This window comes from Muscardinus avellanarius (assembly GCF_963383645.1).
Source record: "Muscardinus avellanarius genome assembly, chromosome: 13".
Lineage (NCBI taxonomy): Eukaryota > Metazoa > Chordata > Mammalia > Rodentia > Gliridae > Muscardinus > Muscardinus avellanarius.
Genome location: NC_137799.1, coordinates 97985826 through 98001751, shown reverse-complemented (window position 1 = coordinate 98001751; position 15926 = coordinate 97985826). Strand labels below are relative to the sequence as shown.

General features: G+C 53.4%; 1 protein-coding gene across 2 annotated transcripts in view; it reads right to left on the bottom strand.

Moving 5' to 3' along the window:
• Window positions 1–15926, bottom strand: part of ROR2 (receptor tyrosine kinase like orphan receptor 2) — a gene marked incomplete at both ends in the record, with an annotated part of 121678 nt that overhangs the window by 13073 nt on the left and 92679 nt on the right. For both annotated transcript variants that reach the window (XM_080708466.1, XM_080708467.1), the window contains 4 exons: window positions 329–456; window positions 2917–2947; window positions 3315–3602; window positions 15325–15402. In XM_080708466.1, the coding sequence (XP_080564592.1) occupies window positions 329–456; window positions 2917–2947; window positions 3315–3602; window positions 15325–15402 (525 nt within the window). The remainder of the gene's footprint in view (window positions 1–328; window positions 457–2916; window positions 2948–3314; window positions 3603–15324; window positions 15403–15926) is intronic.

Genomic DNA, 15926 nt, shown 5'->3' with positions numbered 1-15926 from the left:
TTTTTTATCCAAGTTGTTGCGGGAGGGCTGGCAGCTGCCCCAAGAAGTTGAGTCAAGAGCTGTGGGGACGGACAGCTCCCCGCCCCAGTGACCCGCCCGTTTCTCAGGCCCCGATCCGGGCCGGGTCTCCTGGCTTGGTTCTCTGCAAGCCCAGGACGGATGCAGTCTGTGTCCACCGCAACACGAAGGCCCAGGACCTCTGACCAGACACGGCTCAAAGAGGGGACAAGAGGAGAAGTCGTGGAGCGCGGCGCACCCCGGGTGGGAGGCCAGCCTGCTGCGAGGGAGGAGGGCGCCCGCAGGCGCGCAGGGCCGGGCGCGGGCCTACCTGTGATGCGGTTTTCGATCTCCCCCTGCATCTGCAGAGAGTCCACGTAAATGGTCCGGTTCCCGATGAAGCGCGCGCAGGCAATCCCACGGTAAGGCTGGCAGAATCCGTCCTCCTGGTAGTCGTCCCTGGCAAAAACACACGAAGCCGTGTCTGGGAGGTGCCAGGGCTCCCGATGGTTTGGAAAAAAAATCCAACACCTCACTGTCCACCCATTTTGTTTACTGGGACTTAGGCAAATCAGCTGAAAACTTAACTTCGCACAAGAACCCACGCATGGGCGTTTAGAGCCACGTCGTCCAAGACCGGCCAGAGCTTGGAGCACCTGAGAGGCAGGCACATCAGTACATCAGCCGGTAAATGTGACCCGCCCAGGCACGGGAGGTCGCCCAGCATTGACAAATGGGCGGCCAGGCACAAAGAGACAAGGAGAGCAGTCAGAGACAATAAATGTATGCCACTAGAGAAACGAGCCCGCCACAAAGGCCACGTGCTCTGGAAAACGCAAAACTATAGAAATAAGGCCGGCGCACGCTTGTCTTCCCAGCACTCGGGAGGCTGAGACAGGAGGATCACGGTTCCCGGACAGCCTCGGCTACTTAGTGAGGCCCACTGCAACTTACTACGGCCCTGCTTTAAAATAAAGAATAAAAAATAGGGCTGGGGATGGAGCTCGGAGGTAGAATGCCCCTGGATTCCATCCCCAGTACAGGGGTGGGAAAGAAAGGCAAGATATAGTCTATTTTTGTTATTTATGTCATTTTCTATAAAGTCAGCACAAACACCAAATTAATGACAAGTGAGCCTTCGCTCCTCGGGAAACCTAAGTTTCCTGCAAAACCTAGAGTCACAACAATTTCTCCCATCAGTCAATACATAACCTTGTTTTGAGTGTTTCTGTTTAAAGATGCTGCTCTAAATACGGCACTGACTCGTTCACCCTGACTCACTCAGCAGCCAGCTACACCATCGCTCACGCAGAACAAAGCTTCTAGCACCCGTGTTTCTCCCCGCACCTCGGGCTGGCTCGCCCTGCGGAAGGCTGGACAGGACTTTGGCTCTCTGCCTGGAAGCCACTTAAACGGCGAAGTCACCGAGGAAAGGCAGGAAAATAGGAAAACACGTGGCCCTAAAGAGACCACAAAGACGACGCTTGTCTGCACTCGGGGACTCCGGGCGTGTGGCTGCGCTTGACTTGGCTGGGAGGAGCGTGTCGGGGAGCTGCGCCTTCTCCTGCCTTGACATTTCCACACCCCACGACGTGCACTGCGAGGTTACCAGGAGCCGCAGCGAGCCGTCTGCAATCACAGAGGCTGCGACGCGAGGGCAGCTGGGCCCGGCCGTCGGCACGTGGTCACCTGCTCGCCCAGCCAGCGGAGCCTCAGCCTGCGGCTGCCCGGCGACGCCGGCAGCTACTGGACACTCCACCCACGATGCTGGCACAAGTTGGAGCTCTGAGCATCCACACGCTGGCTAACTCCCACACCGCCCCTTACCGCTGTGGAGGGAGCTCCTCCGCCCCGGGGAGAAGGGAGGAGGCACTATCAGGACAAGAACGAGCCCTTAGCAGTGAGCTGTGGACGGTTCAAAGTGCCAGCCACCCCCGGGTGAACGCTGCGGACTAGAGATGGGCACGGGTTACAGGGGGATTTTTATTTATTCATTTATTTTTGCGGTAATAGGAATGGAGCCCAGGGGCATTCTACCTCTGAACTACACCCCCAGCCCTATTTTAATTTTGAAACAGCATCTCACTAAGTTGCAGGTGGCCTTCTACATTTCTGGGGCTGGCTGGGAACCTGCGATCCTCCTGTCTCGGCCTCCCAAATGCTGGGATTACAAGTGTGCGCCACCACACCCAGCTAACATTGGTTTTTAAAATTTATTTTAAGCCGGGCGTGGTGGCGCACGCTTGTAATCCCCGCGCTTGGGAGGCAGAGACAGGAGGATCGCGCAGGTTCGAAACCAGCCGCGCGCGCTGGCTTAGGAGACCCTGTTTCCAAATAAAAATGTAAAAATAGGTCTGGGAGTGTAGCCCGGAGGTAGAAGGGCTTCCAGGAACCCCAGTACCACCAAAAAAAAAATAAATAATAAAATAAAATTTATTTTAGAGCCTGGCATGGTTGTAATCTCAGCGCACACTCGTAATCCCAGCATTCGGGGGCCTGAGACAGGAGGATCACGGTTCACGGACAGCCTCAGCTATTTAGTGAGGTCCTTTGCAATTCAGTGAGACCCTGTTTCAAAATAAAGAGTAAAAATTAGGGCTGGGGGTGTTGCCCAAAGGTAGAATGCCCCTGGGTTCCATCCCCAGGACTGTAAATAAAAATAAAAATATTAGAAGAACGTTTCCCAAAATGGAAAACAGCCACGGTTTTTTTGGATAACATTCTTTCTTTTCACTAAACATGGAAAATGCAAGTTTCCCAACCCCCAAGAAGCACATCACGATCCTTGAGTGAAGCCCAGGTAACTTCCGGCAATTTCGGTGAAGTTGAGAACTGGCTGGATTGGAAACTTCCGTTCTTACACAACACAGAATTGCCCTTGGGGCTTTGGAACACGGTTTGAGGAAAGTATATACTTACTGAAAGCTATGGCTCGGGCTGTGTGTTGGACCTAAGAGAACAAAACAAAACAAAAAGGAGTTATTAATACTTCATGACAGGGAAAACAACTCCCTTCGAACAGCTGACAGTAGACGTGGCGGGTACCAGGGCTCATCTGTGGCCGGCTGGCCTCGGGCCTCGGCTCTCCTCTGACTCAGGCTCTGCAGTGATCCCAGAAGCCACACAAAAAGGGGGTGCTTTCTAAAGTCTGTGTGGAAGCCAGGCGTGGTGTCACACGCCTGTAATCCCAGCACTTGGGAGGCTGAGATAGGAGGACCTCAGGTTTGCGGCCATGTTGACTGGCCGCGTGTTTGGTTTCAAACAGCAAATCGACGTCCAGCCTAGCGTGTGCAATGCTCCCGTCTGTGCCAGCTCACCAAGCCGCACGTAGAGGACGCCGGTGGCGGTGATGGTCTTGACCCCATTGCTGGCCACACACTGGTAGTAGCCGGTGTCCGTGGTGTCCAGGTCTTGGATCCTCAGCCGGGAGCCGTACTCGGTCTTCCGGATGATGATGCGTCTCGGCTCCTGCACCACCGGGGCGTCGTTCTTCAGCCAGCGCACGCTGGGCGGCGGGTTCCCTGCGACCTTGCAGTGCAGGATGGCTGTCTGGCCCTGGACAATGGTGATATTGTTTACTGGCTCCAGAAAATTCAGAAAGTAACCTGCCAGGAGAGGGTCACAAAAGGGCAAATATCAACGTGGGCTAGAAGGAAGGGCCTGGGGCTCCCGTACGAGCCCCGGGAAGGAAGCTTTTGTTACAGATAACGTTCAGTTTGGGGACTGAACACTGAGTTCGCGACCTGAGCCGTTGTTCCTAGAGAAATACGGCGCCAGGTCCCTGTGATCCTCTGGTCGCATTTCTGTCCTACAATTACAACATAACCTGCTTCACACACGTTTCTTTTTAAAAGCTCCACACTCAATGCATATTGTTGATTCATTCACACTGAACTCCCGGCCGACAGACCTGCAACTCCGGCCTGAATGCAGCCTCTGTGACGTGACATTTACTCTGGAAGGGGCGCTGCAGCCGCCTTGTGCCTCCGCACGGTAGCCCGCCCATCAGCACCCTGCCCGGGCCTTCAACGCAGCAGAAATCACCAACACAGCCAGGCGTGGTGGCACACGCCTGTAATCCCCACACGCGGGAGGCCAAGACAGGAGGAGCACAGACAGACGGACGCTTAAAAATTAGGGCTGGGAGTCTAGCTCAGAGGTAGGGCATCCCTGGGCTAAATAAAACAACAATAGAACAACAAGAAAACATCTGTTACTTCATCTGGAGGATTAAACATCTGGAGGATACTTCAGCTGGGTATAGAATTTCACTGGCAGTTCCACTACCATCTTCCGGCCCTCGTTGTTGAGAGTCTGGCCAGTTACTACTTGTTGGTGGTCATCATAAACGCCTCCCTTTAGACTACTTTAAATATTTTCCCTTGTCAAGCCGGGCGTGGTGGCGCACGCTTGTAATCCCCACGCTTGGGAGGCGGAGACAGGAGGATCGCGCAGGTTCGGAGCCAGCAGCGCTGGCGTAAGAGACCCTGTTTCAAAAATATAAAATAGGTCTGGGAGTGTAGCCCGGAGGTAGAGGGACTTCCAGGAACCCCAGTACCACCAAAAATAAATAAATAAAATAAAATAAATAAATAAATAAATATTTTCCCTTTGTCACTGCCATTTTGAAGTATCCATCCCTACCTGTGAGTTTGCTTTTATTTTAGCGCCTTCAGCTCTGAACTCAGCTACTTATCCCGCTCTGTTCTGTCGGGTTTCTTGCCTCGTGGCCGTGTTCTTTGTTTCTAGAAGGCCTGTTTAGCTCCTTCTGAAGCCCAGAGCTGCTTTTCCTCCCGCGTGGTTGCGTGGTTCCCATCCCTCCGTTTGCTTCAACACTCTGGCTCTTCTGCTGACTCGCTCACAGCTCACCCTGCGCCTTTGGGAGCGAGCTTTGTCATTTTTCACTGTGGGGATGCTTTCGTGTGGGTATCCCTGGAGGACTGGGTTCCTTCGACAGGCAGAGTCAAGTTCTCTTTTAACTCTCTGGCTTGGGATTTCCCACACATCCTGGCAATGTAAATCTAGTCTCCAGAGGGGTCGGCCCTTGTTTTGATTTCTCATGGGGAAGCCTTCTCGGGGATTTCCCATCTCAAGCCAGGGTCAAGGCAAGGTCTTGTCTGGCCTCCCTGGGCTGACAAGTGGAAGTGTTCTCAAACCTCTTTGTGTGAGAGGTTTGTCTACAAGGCCTCAGTTCTGTGGATGCCATGCCTTCCCTCCTGGCTTGGCGTCACAAGCAAAAAATCTCCAAGAATCCGGGCCCAGCATAATAAGTTTCTATAGTAGGGATCATATTTCATATTAAGGTAAGAGCGTGTCTGTGCACATACATAGTTGGGCACAGTAGCGTACACTTGGAATCCTGGTACTTGGGAGGCTGAGATAGCAGGATTGCAGGTTCAGGGACAGACTCAGCCAATAGCGAGACTCTCATTAACCTACTGAGACCCTGTTTCAAAATAAAAATAAAATAGGTCTAAGTGTGTAGCTTGGAGGTAGAATGCTCCTGGGTTCAATTCCTAGTGCCTCAAAAACAGAAATTCCTTTTATTTTTTGGTGTGGTACTCAGGATTGAACCTGGGAATGTTCTACCTCTGAGCTATATTCCCAGCCCTTTTTCTTTTTACTTTAGAAATAGGGTGTGGCTAAGTTGCTGAGGCTGTCCTCAAACCTGTGATCCTCCCGCCTCAACCTCCCAAGTACTAAAATTATAGGCAAGTGTCACCACTCCTGGCTTAATTGTTTTTTTTTTATAAAACCCCAACTTTTTATCCTAATCCATGATTTCTCCTTGAAACCCCACAAACTTAATTGCAAGTGAAATCGGTAACTCTGAGGTTTGTTTCCTCCCAGTCGGCTGCTAGGAGATGAGGTCTCGAAAGCTCTAGCACTCTGCTGTCTCCATCTTATTCCACTTATTGGTGGTCTCCCCACCCTGAGGCCATGGATGCACCCCAGTGTGTTCTGGAGCCCCGCTACTTTTCATTACTGTGGAACCCCTCTCCCAAATGCATGAGAGCCTCAAAATCCAACTCTGAGCCGGGCGTGGTGGTGCCTGCCTATGATCCCAGTACTTGGGAGGCTGAGACAGGAAGATCTCGGGTTTGAGGCCAGCCTCAGCAACATATGGAGGCGCTCAGCAACTGAGATCCTGTTTCCAAATAAAAAAAAAAAATTAAACAGAGCTGCGAATGTAGCTCAGAGGTAGAAGGCCCCTAGGTTCAATCTCCAGTACTGCGATAATAATGATAATAAGAACAATAAGAAAAATAAAAAAGGAATCTCTGTCTGGATAAACTTTTCTCGAGAACTCAGGAAAATCAGCTTGTCCTGGCAGGCTGTAGCGCAGGCAGCAGCCTACCTCGTGTTTCCCGCTGGGGCGACCCGGGGCTGTTCCTTGTCGTCCTCCCCCCTGGCCTCTGGGCACGTCCCCACCTCTCTTGCACATTGTGGCCGCATTTGCTCCCGCTGATATTTTATTGAGCACGTGTAAGTAATTGCCACGGGAGGGCTGCCAAGTGCGTCCGGGCCGCCATGTTCCCCGTCATCGGGTCTCCCGGGCCCCAAATGAAAGCCGGAGAGCAGATTCTCTGGAGATTAAGTACAATGCTCCTTTCTCTCTTGGTGTTTAATTTATAGCCAGCCATTAACCTCTCTTGGCTTCATTTCCCTTGTGTGCAAAACATGGGGTTTTTCCTAACCATTTTCTAAACTCTCCTGGAGCTCACAAAAGACCGCCTTTAACGCCGCCCAGGCCTCCCCAGACGGCTTAACAGGCTAAAGGAGCAGTCATGGCTGACCGGGGCTTTCACTGGATCCCGCCGGCGTCGACGATGGCAAGAGCAGCCTTCCCTCCTCATTGGTCCAAAGCGATCGCCACTTGCAAGCGCGCTGCAGCCCAGCAGTGCCGCGAAGGGTGGTCCCGGCCCGGCTGGCTGCGCCCCCAGCTCTGCTCAGGCATTAAGCCGCCCTAGAGGTCACGAATGCCATCCCCAGGCGGCCAGCACGGTCGGCACCAACATGAATGGTCCTCATATCCCCACGCGCGGCCCGGAGAGCCATCTCTCGCCAGCCACGCTGCCGGTCTGGAAAGGAGATGAGGAAGCCGCGTGTCCTGGAGCCATGAAGTCGCCGGGCTCGGGCTGGCGGGAAGTGGAGCAGACGCGTTTCTGGGAAGGCCAAATGAGATGGGGACCCAGGGGGCTGCGGGAGGATGGAAGCTGCTCTTCCCGGGAAAATACTCACAGGTCAATAAAGCAGCCGGGGCGGCCTGCACTGGGCCCCTCAGCTCGGGCTCTCCGCTGAGCTGACCAGTGGTCCGCACAGCCCCGGAGGAGAAGGATCGGAGAAACTGAGGAAAATGGTGGGGGGAGGGCAAGAAGCAAGGAGACAAGAGAGATGGCTAGAATACATGAGCACACCCACCTCTGGAGGGGAGGACGGCGGGGCTGAGCTGTATCCCCAACCTTTTACGTTGGAGTCTAGGCCCCTGGGACCAGTGCCAGGGACCTCCTCTGTGACAGAGGGTCACTGCAGAGCTCAGCAGGCAAGACAAGGGGTCTGGGCCAGGACACCCCAGCCCAGAGATCAATGGGATTTGTGTGTGTGTGTGTGGTACTGGGGATGGAACCCCCCCAAGCTACACCTCCAGCCTTATTTATTTATTTGTTTGTTTATTTATTTATTTTTGTGGTACTGCGGATGGAGCCCAGGGGCATTTTATCTCCAAGCTACACCCCCAGCCCTATTTTTCTTTCTTTCTTCTTTTCTTTTCCTTCCTTTCTTTCTTTCTTTCTTTCTTTCTCTCTCTTTCTTTCTTCCTTTCTTCTTTCTTTCTTTCTTCGGTACTGGGAATGGAACCCAGGGGCATTCTATCTCTGAGCTACATTCCCATTCCCAGCCCTATTTTTTTATTCTTTCTTTTTTTTTTTTTTTTTTTCAGTACCAAGGATGGAACCCAGGGGCATTGTGTCTCCAAGCTACACCCCAGCCCTATTTTTTAGTCTATTTTTTGAAACAGGGTCTCACTGAGTTGCAAAGGGCCTCATTAAGTAGCTGAGGCTGTCCGCGAACTGCAATCATCCTGTCTCGGCCTCCTGAATGCTGGGATTACAAGCGTGCGATACCATGCCCGGCTTTATTATTCTTTATTTTGAAACAGGCTCTCGCTGAGTTGCAAAGGCTGAGATAAGTGTTTTGATTAAGAGGGACATGAGAGCCAGGCACGGCAGCGCGTGCCTGAGATCTTAGTACTTGGGAGGCTGAGATAGAAGGATGGCTGGTTTGAGGACAGCCTCAGCAACTTAGCGAGGCTCTATTTTCAAAATTAAAAAAAGAAAATCTTTGAAAAGGAATGGAGGTGTAGCAGAGAAGTAGAATGTCCCTAGGTTCATTAGTACCACAAAAAGACAAAGGAAAAAAGTCTCAGAAGCAGAAATCATCTGCGGGTCTCGGATCTGCACCCAGCCACACGGCCTGAATGAGCGAGCTCTGAAATCTCCGTCACTGGGGTTTCCTCCAGTTTGCCCAGATCCACACAGCTCAAGGCTTTGCGGCCTCCTGTGCAGACCGAGGCCCGCCCGGAGCAGGCAGGAGCTCCGGACCTGGGAATCTGTGTTCGCTTTGTCACACGGGAGATGGAAAAGCTTCTAGAAAAGAGGTCGGCCTGGGGCTGGGGGCTGCGGTGTCCTAGGAGCATGGGGCCCTGGGCCCACCACAGAAGGCCTCCCTCCAGCCTGGTCCTGTGTGCTGTCGGCTGCGAGTCTGGGGAGCCTATGTACCCCACTTCTGCTCTTGCCCCCCACAGAACAGCCCCCAGGGAAGGGCAGACGTGGGCATGGGCGTGGCATATACTCACAACCCACAGGTGCCGGGCGGAGCGAGTTCAGGGGCCCACAGCCTGGGCAGCTGGTGGCCAGCGAGCGGCTGGGTCATTACTTTCTGCAGTTCCTGAAATTTGGGGAGGTTGAAAGGCTACCTTGGACCTGCCATGCTCTGGGGTCAAAGAAGGCTTGGGAGATGCCCGCTAGGTCTCCCACATAAACGCCGGGAGGGAGGTGTCCTTACAGCTCAGGGGCAGGAGGGCGCCTCCAGGAGGCTCTGGAGCCCTTCTCTTGGAGATCACCTCTCAGCGGAGGAGGAGGTAGGCAGACCTCACTCACTGACGTCCCTGGGCTGGGTCACACCCGAAAGAGTGGCCCTCATCTCCTCAGCCCTCCCAGCCTGCTGCCTCCCCACCTGTCCCCGACTACTTCTGGACCACTAGCGCTACCGTGGAGGCCCCCAAGCACACAGGGGCCTGGACATGGCGGCCCCGCCACCGCCTGAAGGCCAAGCCTCACCCTGGCCTCCGCGTGGGGCCTCAGGAGGTCCGCTATCCCCACACACTGCTGTTAAGAAAACACAATGCAGGCCACTTTTTTTTTTTTTTTTTTTTGGTGGTACTGGGGTTCCTGGAAGCCCTTCTATCTCCGGACTATACTCCCAGACCTATTTTTACATTTTTATTTGGAAACAGGGTCTCTTAAGCCAGCCCGCGAGGCTGGCTTCGAACCTGCGTGATCCTCCTGTCTCTGCCTCCCAAGCGCGGGGATTACAAGCGTGCGCCACCACGCCCGGCCACAATGCAGGCCACTTCTGCTACCCCCTCATGCTTGGCCCGGCACCCCACCACAGCCCGGTCAGAAACATTCAACCACCGAGGCTTGATGGGCCCCAACACAGCCAGACTGTTTCTCTGTTCCCCAACCTTCAAATGTTCACCTGACACCCGCCTTCCCTCCCCACCCCAGCCCGAGTTCACTGACCGCTTACCCATCCCAGCCCCAGCCCCAGCCCCGTCCCCTCCCCTGCTCGGACCTTCAGTGCCTGTGCCACCGCCCTGAGCGAAACCTGACAGCCAGGATCCTGGAGGGGGGCCCTGCCTCCCCACTGAGGCCCCCCGTACCCGCCTCCTGCCTGGAGCAGCCCTGGCTGGGCAAACCTAGGACCCTCGGGGGCCCTTGCTGGCCGCTGCCCGTCCAGCAAGAGACGTGGCATCCATCCCTGTCCTGGTGTTGTCTGTCTCCCCTTGCTGCCTGCACCTTAGATAAGCTTTCACTCACCTGTGCACGTAGACCTGGTCACCATGTGACAATTCTTTGTGCAGAACTATAACACCAAGCCGACTTGACCTAGACCTGCCCAGTGTTCTCTTCCCCACTCGAGGGTAACAACACCTGCCACGACCAGGACACCACGACTTAAAGGAGGGAAAAGAGGTGGTACCCAAGTCCCCGATACTACTGTTCTCAAAAAGACATGAATATTCCTCCCCCTTCTTCCTCGCCCACCCCTCTCCTTGTCTTTCCTGTCCTCTCTCTGTAACCCTCAAACCCCGGATTAGAGAGGTTAATCTGCATGCAGCCTTCCTTCCACCCTTTGGCCACTGAAAACCCTCCTGTTTCCATTATTTGCTCTGGGACATTGGTCTTTCTGTGGGATGAGCTCGACCCCGGGTTCAGTATCAGACACAAACATGTTTTCCTTCTCTATACCAGGGGCCTCCTCAGCTCAGGAGCCACAGAAGCCACCCAGTTCCAACTGGGCCCCCGGTACACCTACACCCAGTCTCTGGTCATTTCTCTACCACTGAGCCCTTGCACGGGGACCTTCATGGGACCTGATCACTCTCCGTGTCTTGACTCTGCCCTCTGTGTTTATATATTAGGTCGTCCAAATGGGTAGAATACAGGGGACGAGGTCTACATATCCGGCAGGAGGGGAACATTCCTCACCCTGGGTCACTGCTGGTGGTCAGTGCCAACGCCCAGCTCAGGTGCGCACAAGACGAGGGCGCCTCTCAGGCGCTGGTCTGAGCGCTTTGCCATGACCTGCTCTGGGGCGCCCCAAGTCTAAGGGGACAGCCATTCCGTGGAAAAGCGCATCGGGACTAACATTCATTGTCCCCGCTTTGTAGATTAAGAAACTGGAGGACCAGCCGGGCACGGTGGCGCACACTTACAATCCCAGCACTTGGGAGGCTGAGACAGGAGGATCGCGGTTTACAGACAGCCTCAGCTACTTAGTGAGGCCCTATGCAACTCAGAGAGACCCTGTTTCAAAATAAAAGAATAAAAAATAGAGCTGAGAGTATAGTTAGGAGGTAGAATGTCTCTGGGTTCTATCCCTAGTACCGCAAGAAAGAAAGAGAGAAAGAGAGAAAGAAAGAAAGAAAGAAAGAAAGAAAGAAAGAAAGAAAGAAAGAAAGAGAGAGAGAAAGAAAGAAGGAAGGAGCCCAGAGGACTGCTCAGTACACGGCAAATAGCAACTGGCTTTGCCTCCCATTAGCTAATCATTGCAAACTGTCCTCACATGGGAATTGGCAGGACTCCCCTCTGGCCTTAGTGTAGACAGGACCGGCCCGACGCAGGAGGCACGATGCCCCAGGATATTTAGGCTGAGCCAGAACACGGCAGGCCACCAGCCAGGCTAGCGCAGCTCCACCCGCCCAGTGACCAGGAATTATCCACTTCCCACAAATGTTCCAGAGCAGTGATTTGACAAAACACAGGCTGTATTGCACACGCATGTAGAGCCACCTGGGAATAAAGGCCCAAACTGTTTCCAGGCTACAGTCAGCTTTTGTTGGCAATGGGATAATAACAAGTTGAACATACACATGCAAGTTGCCTGTCTAATGCCACGGGGAGGAAGGAACTCCCACTAAGCGTCCACTCGTGGGTTGAGCCGGTGCCGTTCGCGGAGTACTGAAGCCGGAGCTGGTCCTGACAAGGACCACATCGTGGCATATGGAAATTTATGGAAAGTTTCTCATCTGCACCCCACCTTCTTCCTGGTCATTTTCTCTCCTCAACAGGCTCTGGGTACCGGGATATTTCCTCTCTCAACATCCCCTCCAACCGCCCCTGTCTACCCTCTCCTGGCCCTATGCTAACCACAACTACAGCTGCCGCCCCTGCATAACTGCAGGGAGGGGCTCCAGGGCCCTCTCTTGGACACCGACCCAGAGATGTTCAAATCCCTTCTGGAAAATAGCATGGTCTTTTCATCAAACCTATGCACAGCCCTCCCATATACTTACAATCACCTCCAAGCCGGGCGTGGTGGAGCACGCCTGGAATCCCGGTACTTGGGAGGCTAAGACAGGAGGATCGAAGGCTTGCGGCCAGCCTTGGCAACTTAGCAAGACTGTTCAAAGTAAGAAAATGAAAGGGACTGGGGATAACTCAGAACATCCCTGGGTTCGATCCCGTTAGGGTTGGGTATGAGATATCCCCTCAAGGACTCACTAAAGTCTGGAGCTATTGAGTCACGAAGGCTGTGATCCTACAGTTGGCCACATCCATTGTGAAGGACTCACCTGAGTGGTACCTGAGATGATGTGCCTGGAGGAGGTGGTGCCCGGACGCAGCCTGTGGGATTATATATGGCCCTCCTCCCCGGCTCTCTCTGGCTTCTGGCCTCCATAACATGAGGAGCGCAGCCCACAGGCTCTTCCTCGCTCTGTTTCCTGCCGCCATGTTCTGAGATCCCTGGTCCCCAGCCTCACATGGACTGAGCCCCAACCCATAAGAAAATAAGTCTTCTCCCCTCTGAGCTACATGGCCAATCTTTAGATTACAGCTGCAAGAATGCTGACCAGAGCAAATCCTCAATAACCCCCCAAAATAACCCCTCTAGATAATTTGTAATACCTAACACAATGCAAACATTGTGTTAATTATTATACTGTACTATGCAGGGAATGGCAAAGGGGAAACGTCTGTACATGTTCAGTACAGATGCATTCTTAAAAAGCACTCTGATCTGCAGTTGGTGAAGTGCTTGGCTGCAGACCCTGATGGCGGACTGGATATACTCCATGCTAAACCCTAAACAAAAGCACTTGGACAGCTCAGACCCTGGTGCCGGGGCCAAGGTAAGGCCGCCATGTCACCAACAACAGCTCAATTCCACCTGTAAACACGCATGCATCAGAAATGGCACCTGGAAGCCGGGCGTGGTGGGGCACACTTGTAATCCCAGTACTTGAGAGACTGACACAGGAAGACCCCAGGTTCCAGGCCAGACTCAGCAATTTAGGACATCCCGTTTCAAAGTAATAAATAAAATACGGATGGGGGTGTAGTCTAGAGGTAGAATGCCCCTGAGTTCAATCCCCAATACCACAGAAAGGAAAAAAGAAAAAGAAGAAAGGAAGGAAGGAAGGAAGGAAGGAAGGAAGGAAGGAAGGAAGACAACTAAAGAAATGGCTAATACAGCACATTCAGCCATTACTATTTTGCGCTCCCTGGTTTAAGCCTTATGTGGCCTAACATTAACATTCCCAGAGCTCTGTGAGCAAAGGTGCAGGAGCAGCGGGTCTGGCATGGCCTGGACAGTCCTCCATCATGGACGGCATACACGGAGGGTGGTGGAGGAGGGGCAAAGAAGGAGAGAGTGTGTCATAAATCCGCGGTAACGGATTCACTGAGTGGGTGTGGCTGGGGAAGGTGGGGCCCTGGGCTGCGGTCTCTGCTGCCCACCTCATGTGGTGAGGGCAGAACCTTGCTTTGCCCTCTCTCTGCTCCCACACCATGCCCTGAGCGCCACAGACCCAGCCTCACATGGACCGAACTCTGAAATCTCCAAAAACTGTGAGCAAATAAATCACCCTGCCTCCAAGTCGTGTGGCTGGTGGTTTGGACAACAGCAGTGAGCGTATTGCCAAGATCACACACACTACAGACCCACGGAAGAGGGCTGCGAGGGGAGGCCGGGACCCTGGGGCCACCCCGGGACTCCTGCAGGCAGTTTCCTGTGGATCCCGTCCCCTGAGGTTCTGAGGACTGGAAACGGATGGGCCTGCAGTAATCAAATGATAATGTCCACCATGGGCCCTGCTCCTGGGTGCTCCAAGGCCGCCGCCGTCAGCCCCTGCTCCTGGGTGCTCGCTGTGAGGCCATTAGCAAAGCCTTTTGCTCTTCCTAGGGCTGGGAGTGGTGCTCCCATCTGGAGACCGGGCCAGGGCAACCCTCACTCAAGCCTGGCTCAGGGCAGGATGCTAATGTCATCTCCACCCAGGCCACCCCTTTACAAAGCTCTGGGCTACAGTGCTCAGCACTGCTGCTGCAAGGAAGTAGGTCCCACCATTCTGGGTTCTGGGTTTTCTTTCCATACTTCCTTTTCATAACACACACGCACGCACACGCACACACACACACACACACACACACACACACACATGCACACACGCACACACTCATGCACGCACTGCTTGGCAAGGTTACCTTCTGCAATTGGGATTTCTGTGCCCTGGAGACTCCCGAACTCTGATCAAAGTCCCTCTGTTCACAGCACGTCCACTGACATGCACGGGCCTTTTGGCCCGATCCCTCGCGGGTTCACAAAACAACATCCAGAGGCAATCAAGTCCCAAAAAACAAAGCACTCGTGGCAGGCACAGCGGCACACGCCTGCAGCCCCAGTGACCAGGAGGCCGAGAAGGACCGCAGGTTTGAGGCCAGCCTTAGCAACTCAGCAAGACCCTATTTCAAAATAAAAAATAAAAAGGGCTGGGGGTTTGGCTCAGAGATAAAACATTTCTGAGTTCAAATCTCAATACAATAACAGCAAAAAAAAAAAAAAAACCCTCTCATTAAAAAGAACCTATTCTAGCCAGGCGTGGTGGCGCACGCTTGTAATCCCCACGCTTGGGAGGCGGAGACAGGAGGATCCACAGGTTCGAAGCCAGCCGTGCTGGCTTAAGAGACCCTGTTTCCAAATAAAAATATAAAATAGGTCTGGGAGTGTAGCTCGGAGGTAGAAGGGTTTCCAGAAACCCCAGTACCACAAAACAAAAACAAAAACAAAAAACACCTAAGCTTGGGGGAGGTCAAAGAATCCTGCACCTGGGCTCTGAATTTGTCTTATAAATAAATGTTCGGAGCGTGTGGCTGGATGGCCAGATGGCCGATACAGTTGAGAAAAATAAATGCACAGGACTGTTGAGTTCCCACGGACGACACAGGGGTCGAGATGAGGTCAGTTCTGGGCTCTGCTCAGCCACCTCTCCCCAGCTCCCAAGGTCCCTTCCTCTGCCAGCAGCCACCCATTTCTCCCCTCCTCTGTCTCCTCCCTCCTGCAGGCTGCAGACCAGCCCCCAGGAGCCCCCAGTCCCTGCCTACAGTATACAGTAATACAGTAATCCAGGCACGTATTCTCAGGCCCGCCAACAGGGGGCAGCACTGGACCAGGGCACCCAGCCCCGGGAATTCAGGCAGGCCCGGCCTGGAACGGGAAGGGAGCCAGCAGACAGGACAGGAGGAGCACGCTGCCATCGCAGCTTACCTTTCAGAGTGGGAAGAGGGCCATCTTCTGTGTCCACTTGTCCCAAGGGGTCATTCGAATCGGGAAGGTCCACCTCACCTGGGGAAAAGAAGGTAGCATGCACTTTACTATTTTTCTAATTTTTAATTTTTTTTAATTTTATTTTGGCACTGGGGATTGAACCCGCTGAGATACACTCCCAGCCCTATTTTGTATCTTTATACTTCAAAACAGCGTCTCACTAAGCTGCCGAGGCTGACTGCAAACCTGCCGTCCTCCTGTCTCAGCCTCCCAAGTGCTGAGATTACAAGCTTGAGATTACAAGGGCCCCAGCGCGCCTGGCTTCAGCACACACTTCAAACAAGCTCACGCTTCAGTGGCTTTTGATTCCCTTCAAACCAATGACACTGCTCACTTCTATGGGGCTTTTGAAGCAACCGGTTGATTCAGGAGTAAAAGTAGTGTTTTGCTTATCCCAGGAACAGCACAGACAGGTGAGCTGTGCTGGAATGAGGCCTTGGGTGTTGTCCAAGGAGGGGTAAGGAGAGGGAAAAGAGAGAGGAACGGAGAAACCAGGGTCCTGGCAGCCAAAATAGAACACTTCTGCAGCCAGATTCGGCACA